The sequence below is a fragment of the Galleria mellonella genome, unplaced genomic scaffold (assembly GCF_026898425.1).
Source record: "Galleria mellonella isolate WM207_F2 unplaced genomic scaffold, CSIRO_AGI_GalMel_v1 utg65, whole genome shotgun sequence".
Lineage (NCBI taxonomy): Eukaryota > Metazoa > Arthropoda > Insecta > Lepidoptera > Pyralidae > Galleria > Galleria mellonella.
This window is the reverse complement of record NW_026442138.1, coordinates 13,212,346-13,239,096: the sequence shown is the minus strand read 5'-3', so window position 1 is coordinate 13,239,096 and position 26,751 is coordinate 13,212,346. Positions and strand designations below refer to the sequence as shown.

General features: G+C 35.9%; 1 protein-coding gene across 5 annotated transcripts in view; it reads right to left on the bottom strand.

Moving 5' to 3' along the window:
* LOC113510250 (neurexin-1) overlaps nt 1-26,751 on the bottom strand; it is a 261,039-nt gene that overhangs the window by 202,279 nt on the left and 32,009 nt on the right. For all 5 annotated transcript variants that reach the window (XM_052900440.1, XM_052900439.1, XM_052900441.1 and 2 more), the window contains exons 2-3: nt 21,425-21,833; nt 18,841-18,974 (exon numbers count right to left, since the gene is read on the bottom strand). In XM_052900440.1, the coding sequence (XP_052756400.1) occupies nt 18,841-18,974; nt 21,425-21,757 (467 nt within the window). In that variant the 5' untranslated portion in view covers nt 21,758-21,833. The remainder of the gene's footprint in view (nt 1-18,840; nt 18,975-21,424; nt 21,834-26,751) is intronic.

Below are 26,751 nucleotides of genomic sequence, written 5' to 3'. Positions count from 1 at the left end.
TTTTTTTAAACAACTTAGAATGGCAAACAATCTGACATGAGCAGTACCATGGACATAATAGAGTGTACTGTTTCGCCTATGATACCCTCCGTTGCCATTCCTGAGGACTCAGATGTTATTCCTCTGTACCCTGTAAATTCACTGCCATATCCCACCCTTCAAACTGAAACACAGCCATGCAAACACAACTGTTTCACGGTTGAAACAAGAATCGGACAGACAAAGGTACTCAGGTAAACAACTTTTGTACAAAATCTCCCTCTAGTGAGATGATATGATATTTGATTGATTGCTACCTCTTAGTATTTATAAAATAAAAAAAAAATACCATTTACGTCTTCCTTTTTGAAATTACTTAAAAAATTAAATATAAAAGCTAAAGTGATGTATGTCACTTGGATTTGAAACGAGTAAAGTAAACATACGAAAACTCTATAAACAAGTCGCAGTCAGTTATAAATATTTCAGCGACTGGATCCATTAAAGTCTATATGAATATGAATGAAAGTTCTTATCAAATGATCCCGCTCTACACTCACGTACATATCTAAACTGTTCAACATTACTATAAAGCGAAATAAAAATAAACTTAATATTAACACTACTATAATACTTAGGGGGGAAAGAGATTGTTAGCAATGGAGTTTGACAGCCCCATTGCTAGCAATATGCCCTATTAGGTCAACCTCCGCGTGGTTCCCCCTGGAAACCATCGTGAACAATTCTTGTTGAATTCGTCACGATGGGCCAACTGACCTGTTTCATCTTCACCTATCATCCTTCACTGGTGCCCCGCCAGTGTATACCGTTAGCGTGGGCGGGGTTACCATTCCATTATCACCCATTAAAAACAAAACTATAATACTTAATGATATATTCTTGTTGTAAACTCAAGTTTATTTATAAAAAGCGTCAGCTGAGTTTATTACCCGTTCTTCTCAGTTCAAATTGTATTTCGAACTGAACGGTAGATTCATAAACAAATATTATCGCAAAATACTTATAATTAAATAGATAAATACTATTTATTGTTTTCTCCACAAGATTACAATAGTAAACTTATTATAAATATAAACAATTACAAGAAATAATCACAATGAGAAAACAATGGGCGACCTTATCGCTAAAAGCGATCTCTTCCAGGCAACCTTTGGATGGAGAGGAGTAATTATAAACAGTTTGATTGGAGGCACGATGAAGATCCTATTATTTCTAAATATGGAAATGTAATACTGTGTCATGTAATAATGTAATAATGTAAATATATATCTCTACTTAAGTTTACTTGAATGAAATATATTAATTTTTCCATTTAAGAGACAATTACAATTGTGGAAAATGTATATACCTAATACTCAACATGGTCAGATTTTCCTAAACATACAGGTCGCAGGTCGCCTACCGCCAGTAATCGGATTAATTCGATTCGTTAGTAGTGTTCTCCATTACCTTTTGTAAATTTATGTAAAATTTTAAATTGGCACATAGTTTTTAGTATCGTCACAGATAATGTACTGTCCATTCAACCACACAACTTATATAAATCGTAGTAACAATCCAGTAAATCACGATATTCTCAGTGCAAATCTGTCTAGGTATATAAAAATGAATAGCTTGAAGCGTTACTAAGAGCAAAACTAGAGAAAAGCTAGACAAATTCGACTATTTTATTTTTCAAATTTGGTCTTTTAAATGCAATGAAAGTTTTTATAATGAAAAAAATGAAGAAATTGTCCAGAAAAAAAAAGACATTTTTCTTTTTCCCATACAAACTGTTCTTAACTTTTTTTTAATAGGCAAGAATAGAATAGTATATGTATACGCTAACGGGGCACCAGTGAGAGATGACAGGTGAGGATGAAAGCAGATGAGTTAACCCATCATGATGAATTCACACCATCGTAATATTTCCAGGGGATACCGTATGGAGATCGAACTGATATAGTATATTGTTAAAGACTGTTTTATCTCCATTAATAACAAACCCATTCCCCTCAACTGTTCCTAACTGCCAATTCATACATTTGAATCAAGTATTAAAAACGGCCTGTTACAGTCCAATGGCTCTGAACATAATGTCCGTCGGGCCAGCTTGATAAAAAAAAATATATAAATGAATCATGTTAGTCCATTATCAACATAATAATCCATTAGCGTTACACGAAAGTCATTCTGTATCTACAGGCTGTATCGAACAACAAAGACGCACTATTCACTCAATACGGGAACCCTGAATCAACTAAACCATTTACAATTTCATTCAAAGAAACTTAGTGCATTGTTCCATAAAGTACCAGGAGAGCATAAAATGCGAACAACCGACAATCATCCAAGATTAGAGCTCGTTACGAATGAGCCCGCCTCATTATTACCCTAACAAATCATAGAGACAGACTCCCACAAATCATCCCTTAACAATATGGCCGTGATGTAGCATATTTTGTACTCTTTTGTTTGACGGCATAAAAGGGTTGGACCAAACCTTCGGACGTAAAATGACACGATTTAAAATTGTATAACGCAAACATTGGATCCAATGTTTAGGCGATGTTTACACTAGTGTCAATACAGGTTTCAGTAATTGAAATACTGCTGATCTTCGTCATGAAGTTATCGACTTCAACCACAACACCCAGATCCGAACCAATTCTGTTCAGCCATAATTAATTTCCTAAATGTCCCTGCCCAGTATTGAACCTGGAACCCTATCGACGCAAAGCAAAATACTCACCATCATCACGTTACGGAAGTTATCAAATGGCATGTCATTTATACATGGTATTCCCTCAAATTATTTTTATTATTTCAGGTGTGGAATCCGTGTTATAATGTATATATTAATAGGATAGAATCCATTCAGAGGAGATTCATGAAGTACTTGCAATACAAGGCGCGAACTGATGATCCCAACTACGAATCCAGGTGTAAGCGATTTCATTTTTTACCTCTTGCAACTAGAAGGGATATAGCAGATGTAATATTGCTAGTCAGTATCGCAAGAGGTGATATTAATTGTCCTGAACTGGTTCAAAATATAAACCTTTTTGTTCCTACTAGAAATCGTAGGAAAACACCGTGTTTGTATGTACCGCGTTACAGAACCAACTTTAGGCGAAATTCATATTTCTGCAGAGCTCCAGTTAAGTTTAACAAATTATTGTTTGACCATGATATTGATCTGTTCCACACAAAGCCGCATGCAATTAAATTGCAGGTGGCAAAATCATTCTTTGGTTCTCGCCCTGCTGCACCTAATTGACTATTTTAGTAATGTTGTTTTGCTTTATATTACTTTTGTTTTGTTATTATATATCAAGCTAAAAGATGTCTCATCAAAATTTATAACTTTTTAATTATTATAGATGTGTGTATGTATGCGTGTGTATGTGTATGTGTGTGTGTGTGTGTGTGTGTGTGTGTGTGTGTATATGTATATATGTGTATGTGTATGTATATATATATGTGTATGAATGTATGTATGTATGTGTATGTATGTATTTTGCATATATAAAAACCGATCATTGTCATCACGCAAATGTGAAAACGATTCATGGCTTAACATAGATATAAATTTGATTATGTATTGACTGTAATTCAGCTGTACGTTTTCCAAAAAAATAAATAAATAAATAAATAACCAATCAGTATTTTTTTATACCACAAAGATAGTAAGTAAGCATACAGGCCTTCAAATGGTAATCGATCACTGTAGCCTATGAACGCCTGCAACATTAGGGGTGTCACGTGCGTGTTACCAACCCTGAATAAATCTTAATATGCCCTTTTGGAAGAACCCCATACTGTAGTCTTTAGGAAAAACTTCAGCAGCGAACTTATCTCACAGCCTGAGCATTCGCGGGAGAAAATCCCTTTGAAACCAGTGTAAATGCAAGTAGCTCAGGAGCATCCCTTTGGTAGTCTATTTGAAGCCTGTATTCAGGGGTGGAATTAACAATTAACGTTTAAAATATGACGAAGTGTTTACTTGGCGAAACCATCGTATCATCCCCTAAATACGTCCTCAGCTCGATTCCAGACCATATATCACAGTTCCTTAGTTTAGGACCGTGATTTACAACCCAGTCCTGAGGGAACAAAACTAATTTCACGCTCGCTTGTCACATTAATATTATTTTCATAATTCTGTGTGCAGCCTAATTTTTGGCAGTACCACCATTTATACATAGAAGGTTGGATAGAAGATAAATCAACGACTCCCTTCAGTTTTCCAGACTAGTTAGTTCATATTGAACTTAGATTTACCTAAATAATAATAATTAGCAAATAAAAATGTAAATCACTCGCTGTTTCTCTTGACTTTATCTGCATGAATCGAATTCAAATCAGTTCAGCCGTTTAAGCGTAATTGAGTAATAAACATACAAACATTTTTTTTAAACTTTGACATTAATAATTTTTGTAGGGCTATACTCGTATATGTAAATATGGACTGACCGATACCGATCCTTCCTTACCAATATTATTAAAATAGGGGAAATAGATTGTTAGTAATGGGGAACTAACGACCTCATTTTGTATATACCCAACCAGGTTGACCTCGCGGTTCCCTCTGGAAACTATCATGATTAATTCCTGATGAATTCATCATGACAGGATAACTGGCCTGTTTTCATTCCCATCGATCACCCACTCTTCCACACGATTCACTGGTGCTCCGCCAGCGTATCCCGTTAGTGCAAGCCAACCAATCCATTTTCATCCAACAAAAAAAAACGGCCACATTTTTAGCGAAGTATCCTACCAAGTCGACCTCCACGCGGTTCGGAAACCATCTTAGATAATCTTTTATAAATTCCTCACTATGGGCCAACTAACCTATTTCATTCTCACCTATCATTTTTCACTGGTGCCCCGCCACTGTATACCAATAGCGCAGGCGCGGTTACCATTACATTATCTCCTATTAAAAAAAATATTATAAAAGCGAATATTAGATTGTTAACAGCTGTTAGTGCTTTCAAGCCACAATTGATTACCGTATTTAGTATATAACATATGTACATATAATATAACAACATAGTATATAACGAATCCTGTTTCCTACAAGACAGACTCAGCCTAGTGTAGGAATCAATGTTAAACTCTGTGCTTATAAAAACATACTTTGATAATAATAAATACATCACGTATTTTATGGGACGGAGAAGGAATTACCTACTTCTATCAAGGCTAGTCAACGTATCCCACTCAAGCGGACGAAGTAGCGGATAAAAACTAGTTTTAACTCATTACACTAGTAAATATTAACATTCATTCTCAAATTCGTCAATTTATTCACCTTTTAAAAGCTACTTAAGTAAATTGTTGTTTCCAACATTCATTCCATCCACCAACGTAGTCGTTTCAAGGGATATTCTACAGCATGTTTATTTTTATGGCTGCTTTTATTATATTTACTTTCTCTGTATCCAACCCGTATAATACACCCACAGGTATTAAAATGTTTACACCTTTTAATATAAGCCTATTGTCAGCAAAATTGAAATAACATTAACACCCACGCGTGAACAATATAAATACAAACCTAACTCAAATCTGTACAGTAGCTGTATCCTACAGCTTTTTCTTTTTTTTTTCTTTATATATATATATAAATAATATTTTTATTAAACTTTAATACACCTAGAAAGTGCAAATGGCGGACTTAACGCCATATGGAGTTATCTACCAGTCGACCGTAGACAGGAATAACGAAAAATATAATTGACGATGCAACGTGATGAACAATATTAAATTATATATATATATCATATATTTTTATGTGTATGTTTATATAAATCTAATTACATTTATAATGTATGAATATGTTAAATAACTGTTTATATTTCCTCAATTCTTGAATGCAATGCCAACTTATTTCTATAGTATTGGCAATCACGTAAGTACATACTAATGGTAGCGGCAGTATTTTTTTTTTGATGGGTGAAAATGGTATGGTAACCCCGCCTGCGCTTACGGGATACGCTGGCGGAGCACCAGTGAAGGGAGATCGATGAGAATGAAAACTGGCCAGTTAGCCTATCATGATGGATTCATCAGGAATTAACCATGATAGTTTCCAGGGGGAACCGCGAGAAGGTCGGATCTGGTTGGGTATATTTCTAGCAATGGGATTCTCAGTCTTCATTACTACCAATCCCTTTCATCCCGGTAGCGGTAGTAACCAGTATACCTTTTGTGTTGGCCCCAGCATAGAATAATAAGCCACCTCTTCCTTTCCCTTGGGTTACGTTAGAGCCGACTAAGGAAGGGCGAGGGATGGGCACCAGTGTCCCTCTTTAAACATCTTTAAAGTCTAACAGCGGTTGCCAACCCGCCTGTCAATCGTGACAACTACTGTCAAACCCCCCCAAGGGGGGTTTATGTTCAGCAGTGGACAGTTAAAAGCTGATATGATGGTAATGATGATGAACCAGTGTACATATATACTCATAAATATAACTAAAAACTTTACAATTACTTCATAGACTTCTTTTGAGGTTTCGAAATACTTTTTTACACTCAAAATACAGGATTTTCATTCATTTTGTTGTATACATAAATATGCTCTTAAGAAGCATATTTACGTATTACTTTTTAGTAAATATGAAATATGGATTACTACACAAACATATGACCCATCTAATTAAAATTATTAATCGTCTCCTATTAATATGAGTCCCACAATGGACATTACTATGATACGATGGTACCACTCATGCATTGCTATTTTTAAGACTAAGGTATATCACCGTATCCTGTAATTATACTGCCATATCTCACCATTCAAACCGATATTTCAATTTACTTTAAAAATAAAAACCACCGGCTACAAGACCTAGTTTCCAATAAAAGATGCCATACAAAAGTTTAACTGACTTGCAGAAACACGGCTCAAATGGTAGCAACGACCTATATAAAGCCTGCCTCACCATACATTGGACAAGCTAAGTTAAAGCTTCAAACTAAACTGTATATATATATATATATATATATATATATATATATATATATATATATATATATATATATATATATATTACTAATATACACTAATGAAAATATTAATGTAAATATTAAATGTGAAAGTTTAAATATTTCAGTAGTTGCCACGCTTGGCAGACAGGTTGTTTGGAATACTAGGAACTCTAAACATACAAACGTAATCAATGCTGCTCCATTATATTCTAAATCAGGGGTTCCCAAACTTATTTTGTCTACTGCCCACAAATCACACCCCAAGCCTCTACACAACGCCCCCATTTTTTTCTAAATCTCTTACCGCCCACCTTTAGCCTTGCAGACCCACAAGGGGGCGTTATCGCCCACTTTGGGAAAGGCTGTTCTAAATTATAAACAAAACAAAAACCATCATGTCTAATTCTTATGAGTTTATCACAGCTCAGATCCGTTTTCATCCTTACTAATGCCTAAGTATAATAAGAGATTACCATTCCTTTATCATCCATTAAAACTTACTGTCTAATACCAACCGAGTAAAAAATATAAAGATCCGTATTCGTATCCACGGATCTAGATACTATTTACTCAAATCCGAGTCCGTATCCGCGGATATACATTTTTAACGATCCGGCACATCACTAGTCTAAACATCCCCTTACCACCGCAAACGAGGGCAATGGATACTATTTCGGTTTATCCTATTCTTCTTTTACTTCCAACAAAGGGTTGCAACAAGATAAGGACCGCTAGTTCCATCTCGTGCCAACAAATGTAAAAGTGTATACATATATTGCGTTCTATTTAGACGGCCTCACTGATAAAAAGATTGATCTTTCTATACCAATATAATATATAAAATAAATAAATAAATATTTGTTATTTTTTTTTTATACAACTAAGAATGCCAAACAAGCTGACGGCCCACCTGATGGAAAGTGGTAACCGTCGCCTATAAACATGAGCAGTACCATGGACATAACAGAGTGTACTGTTTCGCTCATGATACCCCCCATGCGTTGCCATTCCTGAGGACTCAGGTGTTATTTCTCTATACCCTGTAAATTTATGTCAAAATATATGTCATAATTTATATAAAACCTATAGATATTTTTTCCTTGCGGGTCCTCAAGGTTGACAGGAAGAAATCCCTTTAAGGGATAAGTCCGCCTGTGTACATTTTTATTATAACCTAATATCTATATTATAAGACATTTATATGACATATATATATATAAGGTGCAAAAATAATATGATAAATAATAAATCATATTATTAATAATTATATAATTAGTAATAATTTTACCAGAGGGAGGCTTTGTACAAAAGTCGATTGCTTGGGTACCTCTGTCCCATTCATGTTTCTAGCGTGAAGTAGTTGTGTTTGCATGGCTGTGTTTCGGTTTAAATGGTGAGATATGGCGTGAATTTACAGGGTATAGAGAAATAACACATGAGTCCCCAGGAATGGCAACGCATGGGGGGTATCATGGGCGAAACAGTATACTCTGTTATGTCCATAGTACTGCTTATGTCTATAGGTGACGGTTATTACTTTCCATTAGGTGGGCCGTCAGTTTGTTTGCCATTCTAAGTTGTTTTAAATAAAAAATAAATAAGTAATAATAATATTATAATACTATAAATGAGTTTCCGTGTGGTCCCGGCATAGAATAGGCCACCCCTTCCTTTCCATGTATGTCATAAAAGGTGACTAAGAGAGAGCGAGAGATAGGCAGCAGCGTCCCTCTTAAAACATCTCCAAAACCTAACTACAGTTGCCAATGCGCCTGCCAAGCATGGCAACTAGTGGAAAAATCCCCCAAGAAGGAGACTTATGTTCAGCAGTGGACAGTTAAAAGCTAATATGATGATGATATGACGACCATAAATGAGATGTGATTTAATTGACTGCTACTAACATAATGATTCAGTGAAAGTAAAAAATATATAAAAACAAAAACAAAAAACAATATAAAATTACCGATTTGACTCGAGCAGTCAAAGGATTAAAAAATACGGTCTAATTAAAAAGCTTCCCATTTTTTTTAAATATGTTTATAGATAAAAAAAAATAACAAAAAAGGTTCAAGATAATTAAATCCGTAACCTTTTTCATTTGTAAAAGAAACACACATAATATTGTAATCCGTTTAAAACCCGTAAATAAATGAAGACCCGTTTTTTTTTTTTCAAAAACAGCACTGTTGAGCATCCATGATAACGTAGTATCTCTTATGAATACAAATATACATTCCCCAGGGATAGAACCTGCTACCGAGCACGCTTCCCTCCCCTGCAAACTGTCAAATGGAACGCGAATATATTTTTAATCATAAACCATGGGAACACCATGTCGTAAATATGTTTTTGGTATGATATATGACATAGCTACTCGTATGTACTCGTATGCATGTACGGGATTTCTATGAACTTATGAAACAAAAAAAGGGATTTTTTTTACAATGGGTTCTATAAGGCAATGGGCTGGTCACATAGTTCGAAGAACCGACAACTGATAGGGAAGAAAGGCTCTTAAGTGGCGACTCCGTATGGACAAACACAGTGTAGGACGATCCCCCTCCCCCCTAAATATCTCCTACACAGAGAAATAGTATAGTTACAACTTTGTTTTCTTTTTTTTAATTTTTTTTTTGTAAGACCCCTTCCTTTCCCGTGGGTGTCGTAGAAGGCAATTAAGGAAACTTAAAAGTCGAGAGATGGACAACAGCGTCCCTCTTAAAATAACAACAAAAGCCTGCGATTGTCAACCTACCACACACACTTGCTATACTTGGCAACTATTGACAAAATCCCCTTTATGGGGCAGACCTATCTTTAGCAGTGTACAATTAACGACTGATGTGAATGAATGAATGAAAGAAAAGTAAAATAACCATGAAATATATTTGTTAGTAACAATTTAAACTATTCTTTATTGTACACAAACATAATGTTAATGGTTACATTACGTTTAAAATTAGTTTTAAACGTAATGTAACCAGAAGGAGACTTTGTACAAAAGTCGATTGCTTGAGTATCTCTGTGCCATTCGTGTTTCAACCGTGAAGCAGCTGTGTTTGCATGGCTGTGTTTCGGTTTGAAGGGTGGGATATGGCGTGAATTTTATGGGTATAGAGGAATAACACCGGAGTCCTCAGGAATGGCAACGCATGGGGGACATCATGGGCGAAACAGTATACTCTGTTATGTCCATGGTATTGCTCATGTCTATAGGCGACGTTAACCACTTTCCATCAGGTGGGCCGTCAGCTTGTTTGCCATTCTAAGTTGTATAAAAAAAATGTACAAATGCGAACTTATCCCCAATAAGAGATTTCTCCCAGCAAACCTTGTTAGTAAACAAAACAAATAATTTTATGGCCCCCATTTAAATTATGACTCAAAACGACTTACTCGGAGTTTAATGGGTGAATATGGAATGATAACCGCGCAAACGCTGTCGGTATACGCTAGCCTGGTACCAGTGAGGTATGATAAATAAAGACAAAAGCTGTTTGGCCCATCATGACAAATTTAACAAGAATTTAACACGATAATTTCCAAAAAGAACCGCGTGGAGGTCGATCTAAAGAAGTATTTTGCTAGCAATAAGTATTTTAAACCCCATAACAAACAATCCCTTTCCCTTCGCTGTTATAGACTCGATTCTACGTTCTAAATTCAAGTGCCATAAAGTTTGATGTGTTTACGAAACTTACATTGTCCAATAGTGTGTTTTATTAGTTTTACAATAACAATAAAATAACGATTAAATACTTGTTAATAACTTTATTAATATTTAAATCTTTTGTCAAATGTTTGTTAGTTTTACTATAATAATACCTTTTTACAATAAAAATAGCTCCTATTATTAATGTAAAGAGTTTTATTGTGCAATAAAAAACACATATATACATATATAAATAGAATAATTACTTAATTAATAGATAATATTATTGTTTATTTATTTATTTTACACTTTATTACAGCAAGTAAAAAAAATTTTTTTTTTTCAGAAAACTGGGGCAAACGAGCATGCGGCTCACCTGATGGTAAGTGACTACCGCCGCCCATGATCACTCATAACACCAACAGCATTGCAGGTGTGTTGCCAGTCTTTTAAAAAGGAGTATGCTCTTTTCTTGAAAGTTATGCTAATATTTAAAAGCAATTGAAGAGTCTCCTATTGTTGGGGCAACAAATTCATACATTCTTGCAATAATTATTTTTTCTCAAACATGCTTGGAAATGTGAGCATTATTTTGACAATCTTTTTCGAGATAAATCAAAATTGCCGTACTGGCCAGATACATGCGGGCAGCGGCCGGCAAAAGTTGTATGAAAATCCATATCTGTCGTGTTTTGCGGCCAGATAAATTACTATGTAAACTCATATCTGTCCTGTAATTTAAAAATGGAATGACCTTTTACTTCGAAACATGGCTACCAAGGAGGTAGCTAATGAAAGGTTTTATTTAAATTTTGAACTGGCTTGCAAATAGAAAGCTGTTTATTGAAAAAAAAAAACAAAGGAACATTATGGCGCGTGAAAAATTATTATTGTTTGTTATTCGTCATTGAACTTAAAAAGTAAAATTGTGTTTTTGAGTTCCGCGTATTGTTTGAGAAAAGTACTATACAAGCCTTGGCCACAACTAGGCATTGATGGACTCACGTATGTGTGCCTCGGCTACGCCTTAGCCCACATTTGCACGTTCGTCCATCAATGCCTCAGTTGCTGGCCGCTTCAGTAATGTACTAATTATTAACATTTAAATTATTATTAGCAAAGTAAAGTCTACTTTAAAAAAATTAATTTATTCAAAGTTTAATAGAAACTAAGTTGTGAATTCAATGGAAATACAATTTCATAACGGCCACTCTATTCGTTGTAATGCAATGGACGACCTACTACATATCGTCATAGTCGTAGAATACTGACGGATCTGACAAATATTACATATGAAGATCCGTCAGTATTCTACGACTATGACGATATATACGATGAAGAATTAATTGTAATCTTTAAAAGTACACACTCTTAAAACCAGAGGGCGACACCTTCGCACCAGTAAGTAGATAGCTAGTAACCCTTCACGTTCAATACATTCCATGAACCCACTCATGTATAAACGATACAACGTTCCGAAAGCCCACTTTTCGTCCTAAGGAAATAAAAAATATCGGTCCTAAGGACGTCTTAAAATTTCTGCCTTTGACAATGATCAGAAAGGGACACTAAAAGGTCGGAAATACCATAGATCAGAAGGGTTACAGGGCTTTACAGCAATGATAATACGATTTCTTTTTGCGTAACGTTTAGTTTATCCACCCCAAAAAAACAAAGAAATATAGATAAAATCTAATCTTTTCTCTTTCCAATATTAGTGTTTGATACAACATTAATAAATAGATATATTATAATAAGATTTACAGAGTAACAATAAGACAGCCTTGTAGTAGTTTTTTTTTATACAACTTAAAATGGCAAACAAGCTGACGGCCCACCTGATGGAAAATGGTAACCGTCGCCTATAGACATGAGGAGTACCATGGACATAAGAGAGTATACTATTTCTTCCATGATACCCCCTATGCGTTGCCATTCCTGAGGACTCAGGTGTTATTCCTCTGTACCCAATAAATTCACGCCATACCCCACCCTTCAAACAGAAACACAGCCATGCAAACACAACTGCTTCACGGTTAAAACACGAGTAGGACAGAGGTACCCAAGCAATCGACTTTTGTACAAAGTCTCCCTCTGGTAAAGTATAGTGTCACACAGAGGGCGTCCCAATCGCGCGATTAATATAAAATTTGCAGGCTTGTATGGTGACTGTTGCGCTGTAATAATTTACACAGCCTAACCACTACGTTTATACCTGTCCGCCACTGTCTAGGCATGTATTAGTGTTAACAATTAGTATGGAAAAAGCCAAGTCAATTTAATTAAGACGAAAGAGCTAAAATCACCGACGCTATCTCTCATGACTTACACCAAACTCTGTGGTGGCAACACGCAAACGAACAATTATTATTTATTCGTAGCGTAACACTTATCACGTGGACCAAAGCAATTAGGATAATTTCGAAAACGGCCCAATGACAAAGGCGCAATGTTCATGAATAAATTTATAATATTACAGCCAACGGCTAGTGTTATTACGTATGTAAATGACTAGCTCTATACCGCGACTTTGACTGCGTGAATCAATACATTAAATATCCTTTATGTCAGAGGTGGCCAACAGATCGATCGCGACTATTAGTCCAGTCGATCGTGGCAAGGTAAAAAATATTATATTTTGCTAATCTAACGAAAGATGCTCAGACGTAGAGGGCGACCTAATAGCTTATATTGGTAAGAAGGGATTGTTAGTAATAAATTTAACTGTCCCCTTGCTACTAACACACCCTAACAAGTCGATTTCCACGCTATTGAAATTATCGTGGCTAATTCTTGTCGAATACGTCACGATGGGCCAAACGAGTTGGTTTCATATATTGCCAACCAAAAGTGGTCCCATTGGCCACTAAATTTGATTATTAACAATCTCTTCCACCCCCCCATATATATTTTTGGATAAAAAGACATCAAGAGTATATAATAATAGTACTGAGTACAAATACATTGTAACTGACTTCACTCACAGAGTTTCCATGTAATTGCTACGTCGTAGACCGCTACGAACTCCGTAGCCAATTACCGACAACTACAATCTCGTTCACGTAGCGTAGGTACTACGGTATCGTAGACACGCTATTGATTCAAGTACCTTTGCCTAAAACTATCTCCAATGTCTAGTTCGGGCAGCGTTAGTAATTTAGTCGAATGACAAGTAAATCTATACTTCTATTATATATAATGTAAACTATCAGGGGATAAATAGTGATCGATACTGATGGCAAAAATGCATGATTTTTTTATACCATAAAGATAGCAAACGAGTACACAGCCTGTTTGATGGTAAATGTTTACTGTAATCAATGGGTGTCTGCAACACTAGGGGTGTCACGTACGGGTTACTGGCCCTTAAGAAACCTTAATACACACTTTTTGAAGAGCCCTATACAGTAATCTTTAGGGAAAACCCTGGCTGGGGGCTGATTCTTAAGCGTTTATGGGAGAAAATTCCTCTAAAACCGCATTATACGCGATTATTTAGGTTCTAGCATCTGAGAATGAATTCTCGATGGCAAACGATTTTAATTTATAAAAATTAAATACAGTAATTAAATTCACACACATATTTATTTATTTATTTATTTATTACATCCACTGGATGAGCTTTACAGTCTTCCAATACGCTCACCCAGGAAAGCATGAGTACAATAACATACAATAACATACATACAATATTACACAAAAAATATTAAACAAAAAATAATACAAAAATACTCAACTGAAACAAAAAAAAAATCTAAACACAAATACTCTGTGGTCACTCGACGAAACTCCAGCAAGTTGGAGGCAAACACATCCAATTGCGGATACTGGCTCAAAATATCATTGAGTTGTTTCAATGCAAGAGATAGGGGAGCCTGCTTAGCGAACTCTGTTACTTATGTACTAATAGTAGTAGAATTCAACAAAATAATTGAAATTAAATAACCAGTGATACGAATTGATATCCGTCTAGTATGGGCTAAATCGAAATAGGTGCTAATCAATGTTCAGTTCAAACTCAAATTCGAAATATCTTTATTCATGTAGCTCTATTCCAGACTCTTGTGATATGTCAAATCTACCGTCAGTTCGGAATGATATCGAGATGAGAAGAACTGACAAGAAACTCGGCTCGTATTCTTTTTAAATAAATTTTGTATTTGTTTACAATAATATAGATTCAGTTATAAATTCAAATTTGGGAGAATAGAGTGACCATCAGTATATGCTAAAATACATATGCAGTAAAACCCAATATATGGATATCCGATATTTTTTTCCTATTTATTATTTCAGCCGTTAATTGTCCACTACTGGACATAAGTCTGGACGTAAGTCTTCCCCATAAAGGGAGTTTTGCTAATAGTTGCCATGCTTGGCAAGCTGGTTGGCAACCGCAGCTAGGGTTTTAGAGATGTTTTAAGAAAGACGCTGCTGCCCTTCTCTCGCTGTGATTGTGAGGCGATTAAGAGGGATCTTAATCGCCTCTTACGACTCCACGGGAAAGGTAAGGGTGGCTCGTTTCATGCCAGGGCATACATAGCGAAAGTTCTATAAACCCGTGCAAAGCCGGATCGGATAGCTAGTAAAATATAAATTTTCAACAGGTAAAGCAGCTGTGTTTGCATGGGTGTGTTTCGGTTTGAAGGGTGGGATATGGCGTGAATTTACTGGGTATAGAGGAATAACACCTGAGTCCTCAGGAATGGCAACGCATGGGGAGTATCATGAGCGAAACAGTATACTCTGTTATGTCCATGGTACTGCTCATGTCTATAGGCGACGGATACCACTTTCCATCAAGTGGACCGTCAGCTTGTTTGGCATTCTAAGTTGTATAAAAAAAATCAACAAGAAAAATTTACGCATCCAGAATTTCTTGCCTCAAATGTATCCGAGAACACCTAAGTACAATAGTACACTTTAATGAGGTCTGTAGCCAATTGAAATGCGGGACACGTGTATGACTCTAATAGGCTTCGTATTACGGAACTTCCTGCTAAAGGATAACCGGCGGGAGCATCAATAAAAACAAGCGTAACACACATTTGAAAGTCGAATACGAATCTAAACAAAACGTACAAAAGTACATAGGAATAACACCTGAGCCCTCAGGAATGGCAACGCATGGGGGTATCATGGGTGAAACAGTATTTTTTTTACAACACAGGGGCAAACGAGCATGCAGGTCACCTGGTGGTAAGTGACTACCGCCGCCCATGATCATCCACAACACAAACGGCATTGCAGGTGTGCTGCCGGCCTTTTTTAAAAGGAATGTACTCTTTTCTTGAAGGTTATGTTGTCGTATCAGTTCGGAACTACTGCTACTGGAAGTTGATTCCAAAGAATGGTTGTGCGTGGGAGAAAGTGCCTTGAAAAACGCACAGTGGAGGACCGCCACTCGTCCAGATGGTTGGGATGAAATTTTACTATACTCTGTTATGCCCATGGAACTGCTTATGTCTATAGGGGATGGTTACCACTTTCCATCAGGTAGACCGTCAGCTTGTTTTCCATTGTAAGTTGCATAAAAAAAACATTTACCCTCTTTGTTATAAAAAAAATTCTCCATATGGTCTCAGCGTAGAATGGACTACCTCATCCTTTCCTGTAGGTGTCGGAAGAGGCGACTAAAAGGACTTAACGGTCGAGGGATGGGCAGCAGCGTCCCTCTTATACATCGTCAGTGCTTAATTGCATTTTTTTTTCATTTTTTTAAATGATGATAACGGAATGATAGCCCGTCCATGCTAACGGTATACACTGGCAGGGTATCAGTGAAAGATAATTATTGAGAATGAAAAAGCAGGTCAATTAGCCCATACACTTGGGATTCAGCATGATAGTTTCCAGAGGGAACCACGTGGAGGTCGACCTGACATATTATTACATATTATTAGCAATGGGACTGGTAGTCCGCATTACTAACAATCCCTTCCCCCTAACCTAATTGTAGCAGCTAACCTGTCTACCAAGAGGGACAACAATAGGCAAACTCCCCCTAAATGAAAATGTATATATATAAGTACATATGTAAAGGGAAATTAATGAACTCACTGTGTCTTTGTTACTTTTTGTCTCTTTCCGGATGAAGTCGAAACGATTGTTGGAAACGACAAAAATACAGTGAATTCATTTATTTCCCCGTTACATATATATATAGGCATCGAATAAAAAATGAACACAAGTTTTAAAAAAAATGCAAATAAAAGTTGTAAAAATCAGTTTAAAAATTACAAATAAATCGCAGTGTAGAACGACCCAACTAGATGGAGTGACGACCTCAAATACATTGCAGGGAGTCAGTGGATGCAGGTGGCTCAGAACCGTTCCTTATGGGGAAGGCTGTGGACGGATAATGGCTGAAATGATGACAATGATGAATCCCATAAAATGAGACCTGATTGACCTTCCTTTTTTCAAAGTCACATAGGAAACAATAACTATTTTTATACTACTTTAGTCGTAAACAAGCATACGACCCGTCTGATGGTAAACGGAATTACCGTAGCCTGTGGACGCCTGTATTACTAGGGATGTCATGCGCTGACAATGTCGTTTTCACTTTTATATTTGCTCAAGTTAAAGTCTCATTTTATTAACCTTCAACTGTCCATTGCTAAACTTAAGCCTCCCCCTTAAGAGGTTTTGCCAGTAGTTGCCATGCTTGGCAAGCAGATTGAGAAACACAGTTAGGTTTTAGAGATGTTTTAAGAGGAACCCTGCTACCCATCCTCCCATCCACGGGAAAGCAAAGGGTGGCCTGTTCTATGCCGGGACCACACGACCAAAGGTTAATGCCTCACTTACTAATTATTAGTGATGAATCAGTAATTAACTGATCACCGACAAGCCAGAGAATTTACATATTGTTCCCGAAATTTGCCTACGGACTTTCACTTGTCCACTCACTGTGACAACCCTAACTCGGACTTATGTTTTTCGAGACAGTCCCTTTCATTGTGTAAACTTAGTGGCAATTAAGTCAGAACACAATTACCCTCGGTTTAATTACAGAAGTTGACAATTAAATTGAACAATGTCCGGATTTAGGGTCTCAGATTCTATATACCCTAAAGTTCTGAAACACTGGCAGTAAACACCAGTATAGTCCTATGTGCTTACCAAATAGTTTCCTGATGTTCTCATTTGTGTGGCTAATTCTGGTTGCCGTAACACTGGTTGCGGGTAATTACAACTCCTAATTACCATTTGATCGCCATCTTTCTTTATGTAACTTTCTTTTGTTTATTTATTAAACTCTAATACACCTAGATAGTGTAAATGGCGGACTTTACACAATATAGCGTTATCTACCAGTCGACCGTAGACAAGAATAACGGAAAATATAATTGTAATTGTAACGTAATGAGCAAATAAATAGATAAACAAAAACAGTAATAAATTAAAACAGTAATTTAAAAATAACATATATATATATCACTCATATTACCTACATAATACAGACATATATATGTATTTATAAAGGTAGTTTGAGAATACTATGTATGTAATTATTATTGTATATAATAATAAACGAAAAACTAAACAGATGTATGTTAGAAATACAAGAGAAATACCAGCATCATACAAAGCAATGGGTCCAAAACATATTACGATTCTAAAGATTCTAAATAAAAAGAACGTAATTCATTTAAAAAAAATTATACTTCTGTGGTAACAAAATTAATTTAACACCTGTACGGAGGAGTAAATTCTATAAATTACAAAAAGTCTATCAAAGTCAGTGTAAAATTAACAAAAATATCGTATAATGTACAAAAAAATAATAGAAATTTTAGAATCACCTATATAAATACACATCTGTCACGCCTGTCTCCGATTAGGGTAGGGAGAAACAATGGAATGCCTATTAAAGTTATTTAAATACTCAATTTTTTTTTGTGTTGGTTCTAAAAAGTGCGTTTAATATAAACTATAGGTTACTTCCTATTAATTCTATTAATATTATACTCGTAAATGCGAAAGTTTTTAACCGTGGACGGAAGGATAGATGTTTTTTTACTGTTTCACGCAAAAACTACCTTTTTTTTACAATTACAATAATAAAATAAATTTCTTATAAATACAATATATCAGGTACCCAAATTTTCATCCTAAAAAGCGGCAAAGAGTAACGCAAAATACAATGAAACCGTTTTTTGTGTCAGAAAAATATTTCCTTTAAAAACTAGAGTACTCACGAAGGCGGTATTCCCCCAACGAAGACGTCGGAGTTTGTGTTGAACTTCCCGAATACGAACTCCTTGCCTCTGGACGTCTTACTCTGCGTGACGCCGTCCACCATGAGGGAGGTATGTTCATCACGACGGGCCACCTGCATGTTTAAAAAACAAGTTTAATTATTATAAATTAGGCTTAGAGATTAGGCTTAAACCAAAAAAAAAGAGTTCTAAAGTTTGTATTTGCAATTATTCGCTATATATTCTTTATTGACCACAATACAAAAAAAAATTGACAAAAAAATGAACTTAACGCTATATATAGCGAATAGCGAATATTCTCTTCCAGTCAACCCTTGACAAAACAGAAATATAGTTATGTAGTGAAAAATATCGAAAAATGTTGTAAGTAAACAGTCACATAACATATCTATATTGGTTTATAAATCATATAACAAATGAAACACAATAACTACTACAAGTTGTGATCATATAAATATACTTACATGAATACAAATATATGTATATCATTAAACACACATACATACACGATAATACACTGTAATGTCAATAAAGTAAATTCTGTAGTTTACTTTGTCCCATCCGTACCTCTGCTATAAAAAAACTGTCATTGCATGGATATATTACAAGGGTGGAATATAGCAGTAAAAAATATATAATACACGGAATCAGTTCTCGGGAGTAAAGGCTTCAAGGATACTGTGATCGTCACAGTATATTCTGTGACGACCACAGTACCCTTACGAATATCAAATGACAGAGCTTGAAGAATAGATAGCGTTAAAATACATGACATCTTTTAAAATGGCCACTTTCACAAGATGGCGGATTATATTGCGAAAGTTTGCTTCTAAAAATAAACAGACTCGTTTGATGTAACAAGAAAAAATGGTAAGCATTCGAGATTGGAATCTTTCCCTTTACAGATGCTAGCAAAAAATCAGCACTACGTATAGCGTGCAGTTTTATGCTGAGTTGGTTACCTTTCCACGGTTGTGATACATAGCGACACCTACGCATTTATCTTATTGTTACTCTTATAAGACCAACTTGTTTGTTTGCTTGTAGTAGTGAATTGTTTGTATCTATCAATAAATACATATACACATACATAAAATAGATGTTTTCTTCAAGAAACTTTTCTGTAATAATTAGATATGGATATTAAATGCACCGCCTTCGTATTTCTCGGTTTACCCAATGGTTGACTGGTAGAGAACTCCGTCCGGTGTTAATTCCGCCAAATGTACATAGAATTTTACTGAGCATTAAAGTTTAAATAAATAAATAAAAATTAATTTATATAGATGTGGCAATTATTAACTTTACATGCTAATATTTAATAGACTTCGAAGGAGGTTCCCAATTCGGTTACACTTTTTTTTTATATGTCTTAGATTATAACTCCGTCAACTGTTAACCGATTTGAAAATTCTTTTTTCTTTATCTGATAGGATATACTTCCATAATGATCCCATATGGACAGGTTGGCAAAAACTGTAACAATGAATTCAGACCATTATTCTGAATTGAAAATCAGTGGAAATTCTTTTCGAAAAATTTCCATTTTTTTCCTGCTTTTTAATGAAAATTCATTTAAAATTATGTAATCTATAATACTATTTCATAATATAAAGAAATAATCATAATTTATAGTGAAATACTATGAAATACCAAAAAATCAGCAATAAACGTATTAAAATCGTATTGCGATGCACGGAATCAGCTATATAATCAGGGGGGAAAGGGATTGTTAGTAATGGGGTCTAACTGCCCCATTGCTAGCAATATACCCAATCAGGTCGACCTCCACATAGTTCCTTCTGGAAACCATCCTGGTTAATTCTAGTGCAATTCATCACGATGGGCTAACTGACCTGCTTTCATCGTCACTTATCATCCCTCACTGGTGCCCCGCCAGCGTATATCGTTAGCGCAGGCGGGATTACCATTCCATTATCATCCATTTAAAAAAAAGCATTATAATCAACACCACAGTCTACGAACTACCTACGAAGAAGCACCATTGACCGTGCCATACCTACGTATCACGCGTCGTATGGATCATAAAATTTCAAATACATTGCGCGGCGTCAAAACAAAGAATCGTTAATTATATACTTGCAGTGCATTTCCGGTGGGAAAATGTTGTACCCATTGGTTCAGACCATCCATCTGAATCAACTGTTTTCGTTTTGACCAACCTGCCTCTTCTACCCTGTATAAGATACGATCATCATAGTCCTTAAAAATGGGCACGCATTTATGATACTATTGGCGTTACAGCGTATTCTGTAATGTTCATGAAGCTATTCATATCCATAGGCGACGGTTAATACTTTCCATCAGGTGAGTCGCCTGCTTGTTTGTCATTCTTAGTGTCATAAAAAAGAAACATATATTTTAAGCACCCATAAAAGTTGTAATCACTGTTCTAGCTGGCCCACTTTAACGAGACATTACGAATCCAAATGACCTTGACCCACAACAATATAACTTTGTTAGCGATTATCATCCTATCCCCTACACTTCATTACAAGAAAATATCGCGGACCACAACTGAATGGCCCAAAAGTGTACTCACCTGGATTTTATGCCAGTGTCCATCGTTGAGATTGTTGCCGACCGTTATAATTTGAGCCCCGCCACCCAGGTTGTACCTTAATCTCAACGCACCATTCACTAGTTTCAGTTCGAAAAAGTCGTATGTGCCACCATCGTCCGTATACAAAAGCAGACCGTTCGGCTGATCCGTTTTAAACTCCAACTCAAGTGTGCCATTCAGGCCCGCGTTCCATTTACGAAACTGCGAATACGGATTCTGCTTGTCGAGCACGAACGCGAGGTTCCTATTGAAAGATAAGGACAGAAGACAGAAGAGTACGTAGCGCATGGTGGCGACGTCGTCTGGGGACATGGTTAGAGGGAGACAACACGTCACCACGTGACGCCCGACCTACTGCTGCACCTTTTCCGTTTCATTTCTTGGACACCTGAAACAAAAGGTACCATTTTAATACTGCCATCATTCTTACTAATATTATAAATGTGAAAGCGAGTTTATTCCCCTATAGCGCCTTCACGATTTAACCAACCACTATGAAGTTTGATATTAACATGCCACATGGATTGAGAAGGATTTAGGTTACTTTTTATGCCTTTATTAGTAAACATGTACCAGTCAAACGGACGAAGTAGCGGGTAAAAGCTAGTGTACTATATATTTAAAAAGATTTTTGAATACAACGCCGTGTATGGCGACTCTCCCCCCGCCCTCCATCCTCCTCAACTAGATAAGGTGACGACCTCAAATGCATTACAGGGAGTCAGTGAATGCAGGTGTCTCGGAACCGTTCCCTATGGCAGTATGATTTGATTGTTGTTAGATGGTTAGTAGTACGGACTACTAGGTATATTGCTAGCAATGGGAATGCCATTGCTAGCAATTTACCTTGTCAGGTCGATCTCCACGTGGTTCCCCCTGGAAACTATCGTGCTGAATTCCAGATGTATTCATCACGATGGGCTAATTGACCTGCTTTTTCATTCTTACCTATCATCCCTTACTGGGATACGCCCCGCCAGCGTATACCGTTAGCGCAGGCGTGGTTACCATTCCATTATCGTCCATTAAAAAAAAACCGGGATGATGATCTCGTAAGGTCACCTTAATAAAAACTATTTAATGACATCACAAGGTAATTAGTTTTATATACCATAAATACTATTGTTTACTTTTATTTCTTGTGGAAATCTGATAAATTCATCTTATGTCTATGCTCATCAGTGGACAGACAACGGCTTATATGATGATGAAAATGGTGATCACCGTTTACTACATAGTATATAATATTTTTGTTCATAACTTAAATTTATTTAGATTGACAATGGAGGTATTTATTATTCAAGAGAACTATAAATAACATTGTGGCCACTTTTATGAATCACCATAGCATGACACCATATCCATTCATCATGATTACCATCACGATAATAGGAAAACAAAACTACGCAATTCTATAAATAAAGTACCTACGAGTACTTCCGAATTTCTATTCACATAGGCGAAGGCGACAGATTGGCAGCAGCGTCCCTCTTAAAACATCTCTAAAAGCCTAACTGCGGTTGCCAACCCGCCTGCCAAGCATGGCAACTACTGGCGAAACTTCATTTACAGGGAAGGCTTATGTTCAGCAGTGGACAGTTACGGGTGAAATAATAAAAATCCGCTAAGAACGAATTTTTTGAAAATATCATCTTAAAGGGGAAACACGATATTACGCGTGCAAAGCCGCAAGCAATAGATGTACTCATATACCATATATGCTATCTGATGTCTTAAAGCCACAGTATATGTTTTACTTTGTTTACTAGAAATAAAATTGTATATGTACTATTAAGGTACGTATACGTATACATACATACATATCTGTCACGCCTGTCTCCCATTAGGGTAGGCAGAAACAATGGAACGCCAAATGCTTCGATTCAAACAAACCTCTTCCGCTTCTTCCACATTCATCAATCTTTTCATACACGCTCGCCGGTTATGGGTACTTTTAATTTGGCCCTTCTTCAGCACGTCGCCTATTTAGTCAACATACGTCCGTCTAGGGCGGCCCCTACCGACATCTCCATTCATTCTTGCTCGATAAATCTCTTTCGTAATTCTTCTTTCATCCATTCTCTCCAAATGACCAAACCGACGCAACATTCCTTTTTCGATTTTTGTCACTACATCGTCTTTCAGTCCACACTTCACTTACGTATACGTATAAATATGTATTTATTGGCCATGTGGTCCCGGCATTGAATAGGCCACCCCTTCCTTTCCCGTGGGTGTCGTAAGAGGCGACTAAGGCCACTGCTTATCCTAAAGCAGGATTTCACCTATGTTTTATAACATTTATTTCAGAATAAACTTATTATTCTTTCTTTCTTTATTCTTTATTGTACACAAAACATACTGTTAATCACAATTCATTATAAACATTATGTGCAAAGGCGGGCTTACCTCTAATAAGAGATTTCTTCCAGCAAAACCTTATTAATTATTATTATAGATAAACACACTACTTAAATTTGTTATAAGATTTATAAAACAACCTAAGCTCTCCCAGGGGGTTGGTGAATGTCATCACTCATTGTGTCAACGAGCAACTCCCGCAACTTTACTGAAAGTCAGCGCTGACAATGTACAGCGGGAGATAGCAGGATTATCACAGTAATCTCCGGGTACTTATAAGTGTGTAAAACTTTAGGGAGGTCAAGAGGTCAATATGAAACAAAAGTGTCAATTCCATATAACGAAATACTTGGGAGACAATGAGCTTTTTTTATACAACTTAGAATGGCAAACAAGCTGACGACCTACCTGATGGAATTTAACAAACCTCGCCTATAAACATGAGCAGTACCATAGACATAACAGAGTATACTATTTCGCCCATGATACCCCACATGCTTTGCCATTCCTGAGGACTCAGGTGTTATTCCTCTGTACCCTGTAAATTCACTGCCATATCCCACCTTTCAAACTGAAACACAGCCATGCAAACACAACTGCTTCGCGGTTGAAACACGAATGAGACCGAGGTACCCAAATCGACTTTTGTACAAAATCTCCCTCTGTATGTGATTATTATTTGACATTGGCATCTATTAACATTGAACTATTGTAATATAATGAATTGTAACAGTTGACGAATTTATTATTACTTAATATTGATAAACGATATCGTTTTTTGGGAGAATTATTTAAAGAATGACATAATTTGTACTCTATTATTAATTAGCACTGACATTGAACTGAATCTAATGTATTGTTATTGATTGGTTTTTTAACATACTATTATAATTTTATTATTATTAGTTGAATAAATAGTTGGTGTAATGTTAAGTCACTTATATGTATGTATTAAATGTAATGTATCTTGTACCCAATAATAATTTTCCATGCTTTAGACTATAAGGCGAACATTTGTAGTTCACAATGGATTAATATCTGTAAAAAACAATGTTATGGCAAATAAACTAATCTAATCTAATCTAATCTATCGATTGATTTCACTCTATATAAGTATGTATCAATACATGAGTAATAAAACATAGTAACTTATAAGTAGTAAAGTTTACGTTTTAAAAAGCAATTTGTCATAGAGTTTGCATTACAAAAAGTTTATGAACACCTATTTTCCTTAGACTTTAATTGAAAATAACACTGTATTTACAAGAGCGTAACTAATTTGTTTTCTGCAAAAGAACAAGACTCAAAAGCATAAAGTAAAATGGGATATAATTAACAAAGTTGTACGCAAGTTTCATTTTCACAGTCACCAAACCTCCGTTCGCAACTTGGTATTTATTTGAATCGACCAAATGGCTCCGCCGGTTACAACCTATTATCGATTCTAGAAATAAACATTTGTATTAAACTTCTCGATGCGCCTTATCCGATTACATTAAACTGAAAATAAATAGAAGCTGTGCCACTTTTTAGAAACATTCCCGAGTCCTTCCTTAAGTTGACGGATTAACAATACAATTTGTCTTCCATTCTGTTTGTATAGCTGTGTTTAAGTTTTTTTTTTTTTAATGAATGATAAAGGAATGGTAATCTCGCCAGCTGTTACAGTATATACTGACGGGATACTAATGAAAGATAGAAGAGGATCAAACAGGTCTGTTGACCCATAAAGATTTAACCAAGATAGTTTCCAGCGGGAACCGCATGGAGGTCGATCGGATAGGATATATTGCTAGCAATAGAGCTTCGTAATCCCTGTTACTAACAAAAGAACCCAATTACTATAGAAAGCGAAATAAATCATAATTCTTCTTTCCGAATTCTTTTTCATTTATTTACAAGTAAAAATAAATGAAAATCAAAAGGGACCGAACACGGTCTATTTACCTATGTTTGGTATTATAGTTACGATAATAGTCGACTAAGAATATCCTCGTATTACGTGGAAAAGGTAGTGAGAGTCCGAATAGAATATAGTCCGTTATCGATTTTTAATGATAAATGTAACAACACCATTGAGGTAGATTCTAATAATGAAATTCTAAGAAGGATCACTTACGTAAGGTATATTTCAGTAGAGAATAATAAAGAGTAGGTATATATATACATATTCACTGCCCATTGCTGGACATAAGCCTTCTCCATAAGCAGCAGGGTTGGCAACCGCAGTTAGGCTTTTAGAGATGTTTTAAGAGGGATGCTGGTGAAGATATATATATATATAAGTATAATGTTTTATAATTATTCTGGATATAAACTGTTGATTCCAGTAGTAATATTAGAATAAAAAATAAAAAAATACTGATAAAATATTACTGTTGTTAATTTGACCAGAGGGAGATTTTGTATAAAAATTCGTTTGCTTGGGCACCTCTGTCCCATTCGTGTTTCTACCGTGAAGCAGTTGTGTTTGCATGGCTGTGTTTCGTTTTTAAAGGTGAGCTATGGCAGTGAATTTACAAGGTATAGAGGAATAACACCTGAATCTTCAGAATTTGCAACGCTTAGGGGAAGTCTTGGGCGAAAAAGTATACTTAGTTTTGTCCATGGTACGGCTCATGTCTATAGGCGACGATTACTACTTTCCATCAGGTGGAGTGTCAACTTGTTTGCCATTCTAAGTTGTATAAAAAAATAAATAATTTTTACTAAAATCTTAGCAAAACTATTTTCCCTGCACTGTGGCGTACAAATACAAAATTAATTAAATGTAAATTGACACTGATATTAATTAAAATTTAATTTATGTTATATTGGAACAAATTTTCGCAAATTAACATACCTAATGCTACAGTGTATGGAAAACGTATTGTTAATGACTGTCCCATAGCGGCCTATCAGGTTGATTTTCACTCGGCTCCCCCTAGAAACCATCGTGGTTAATT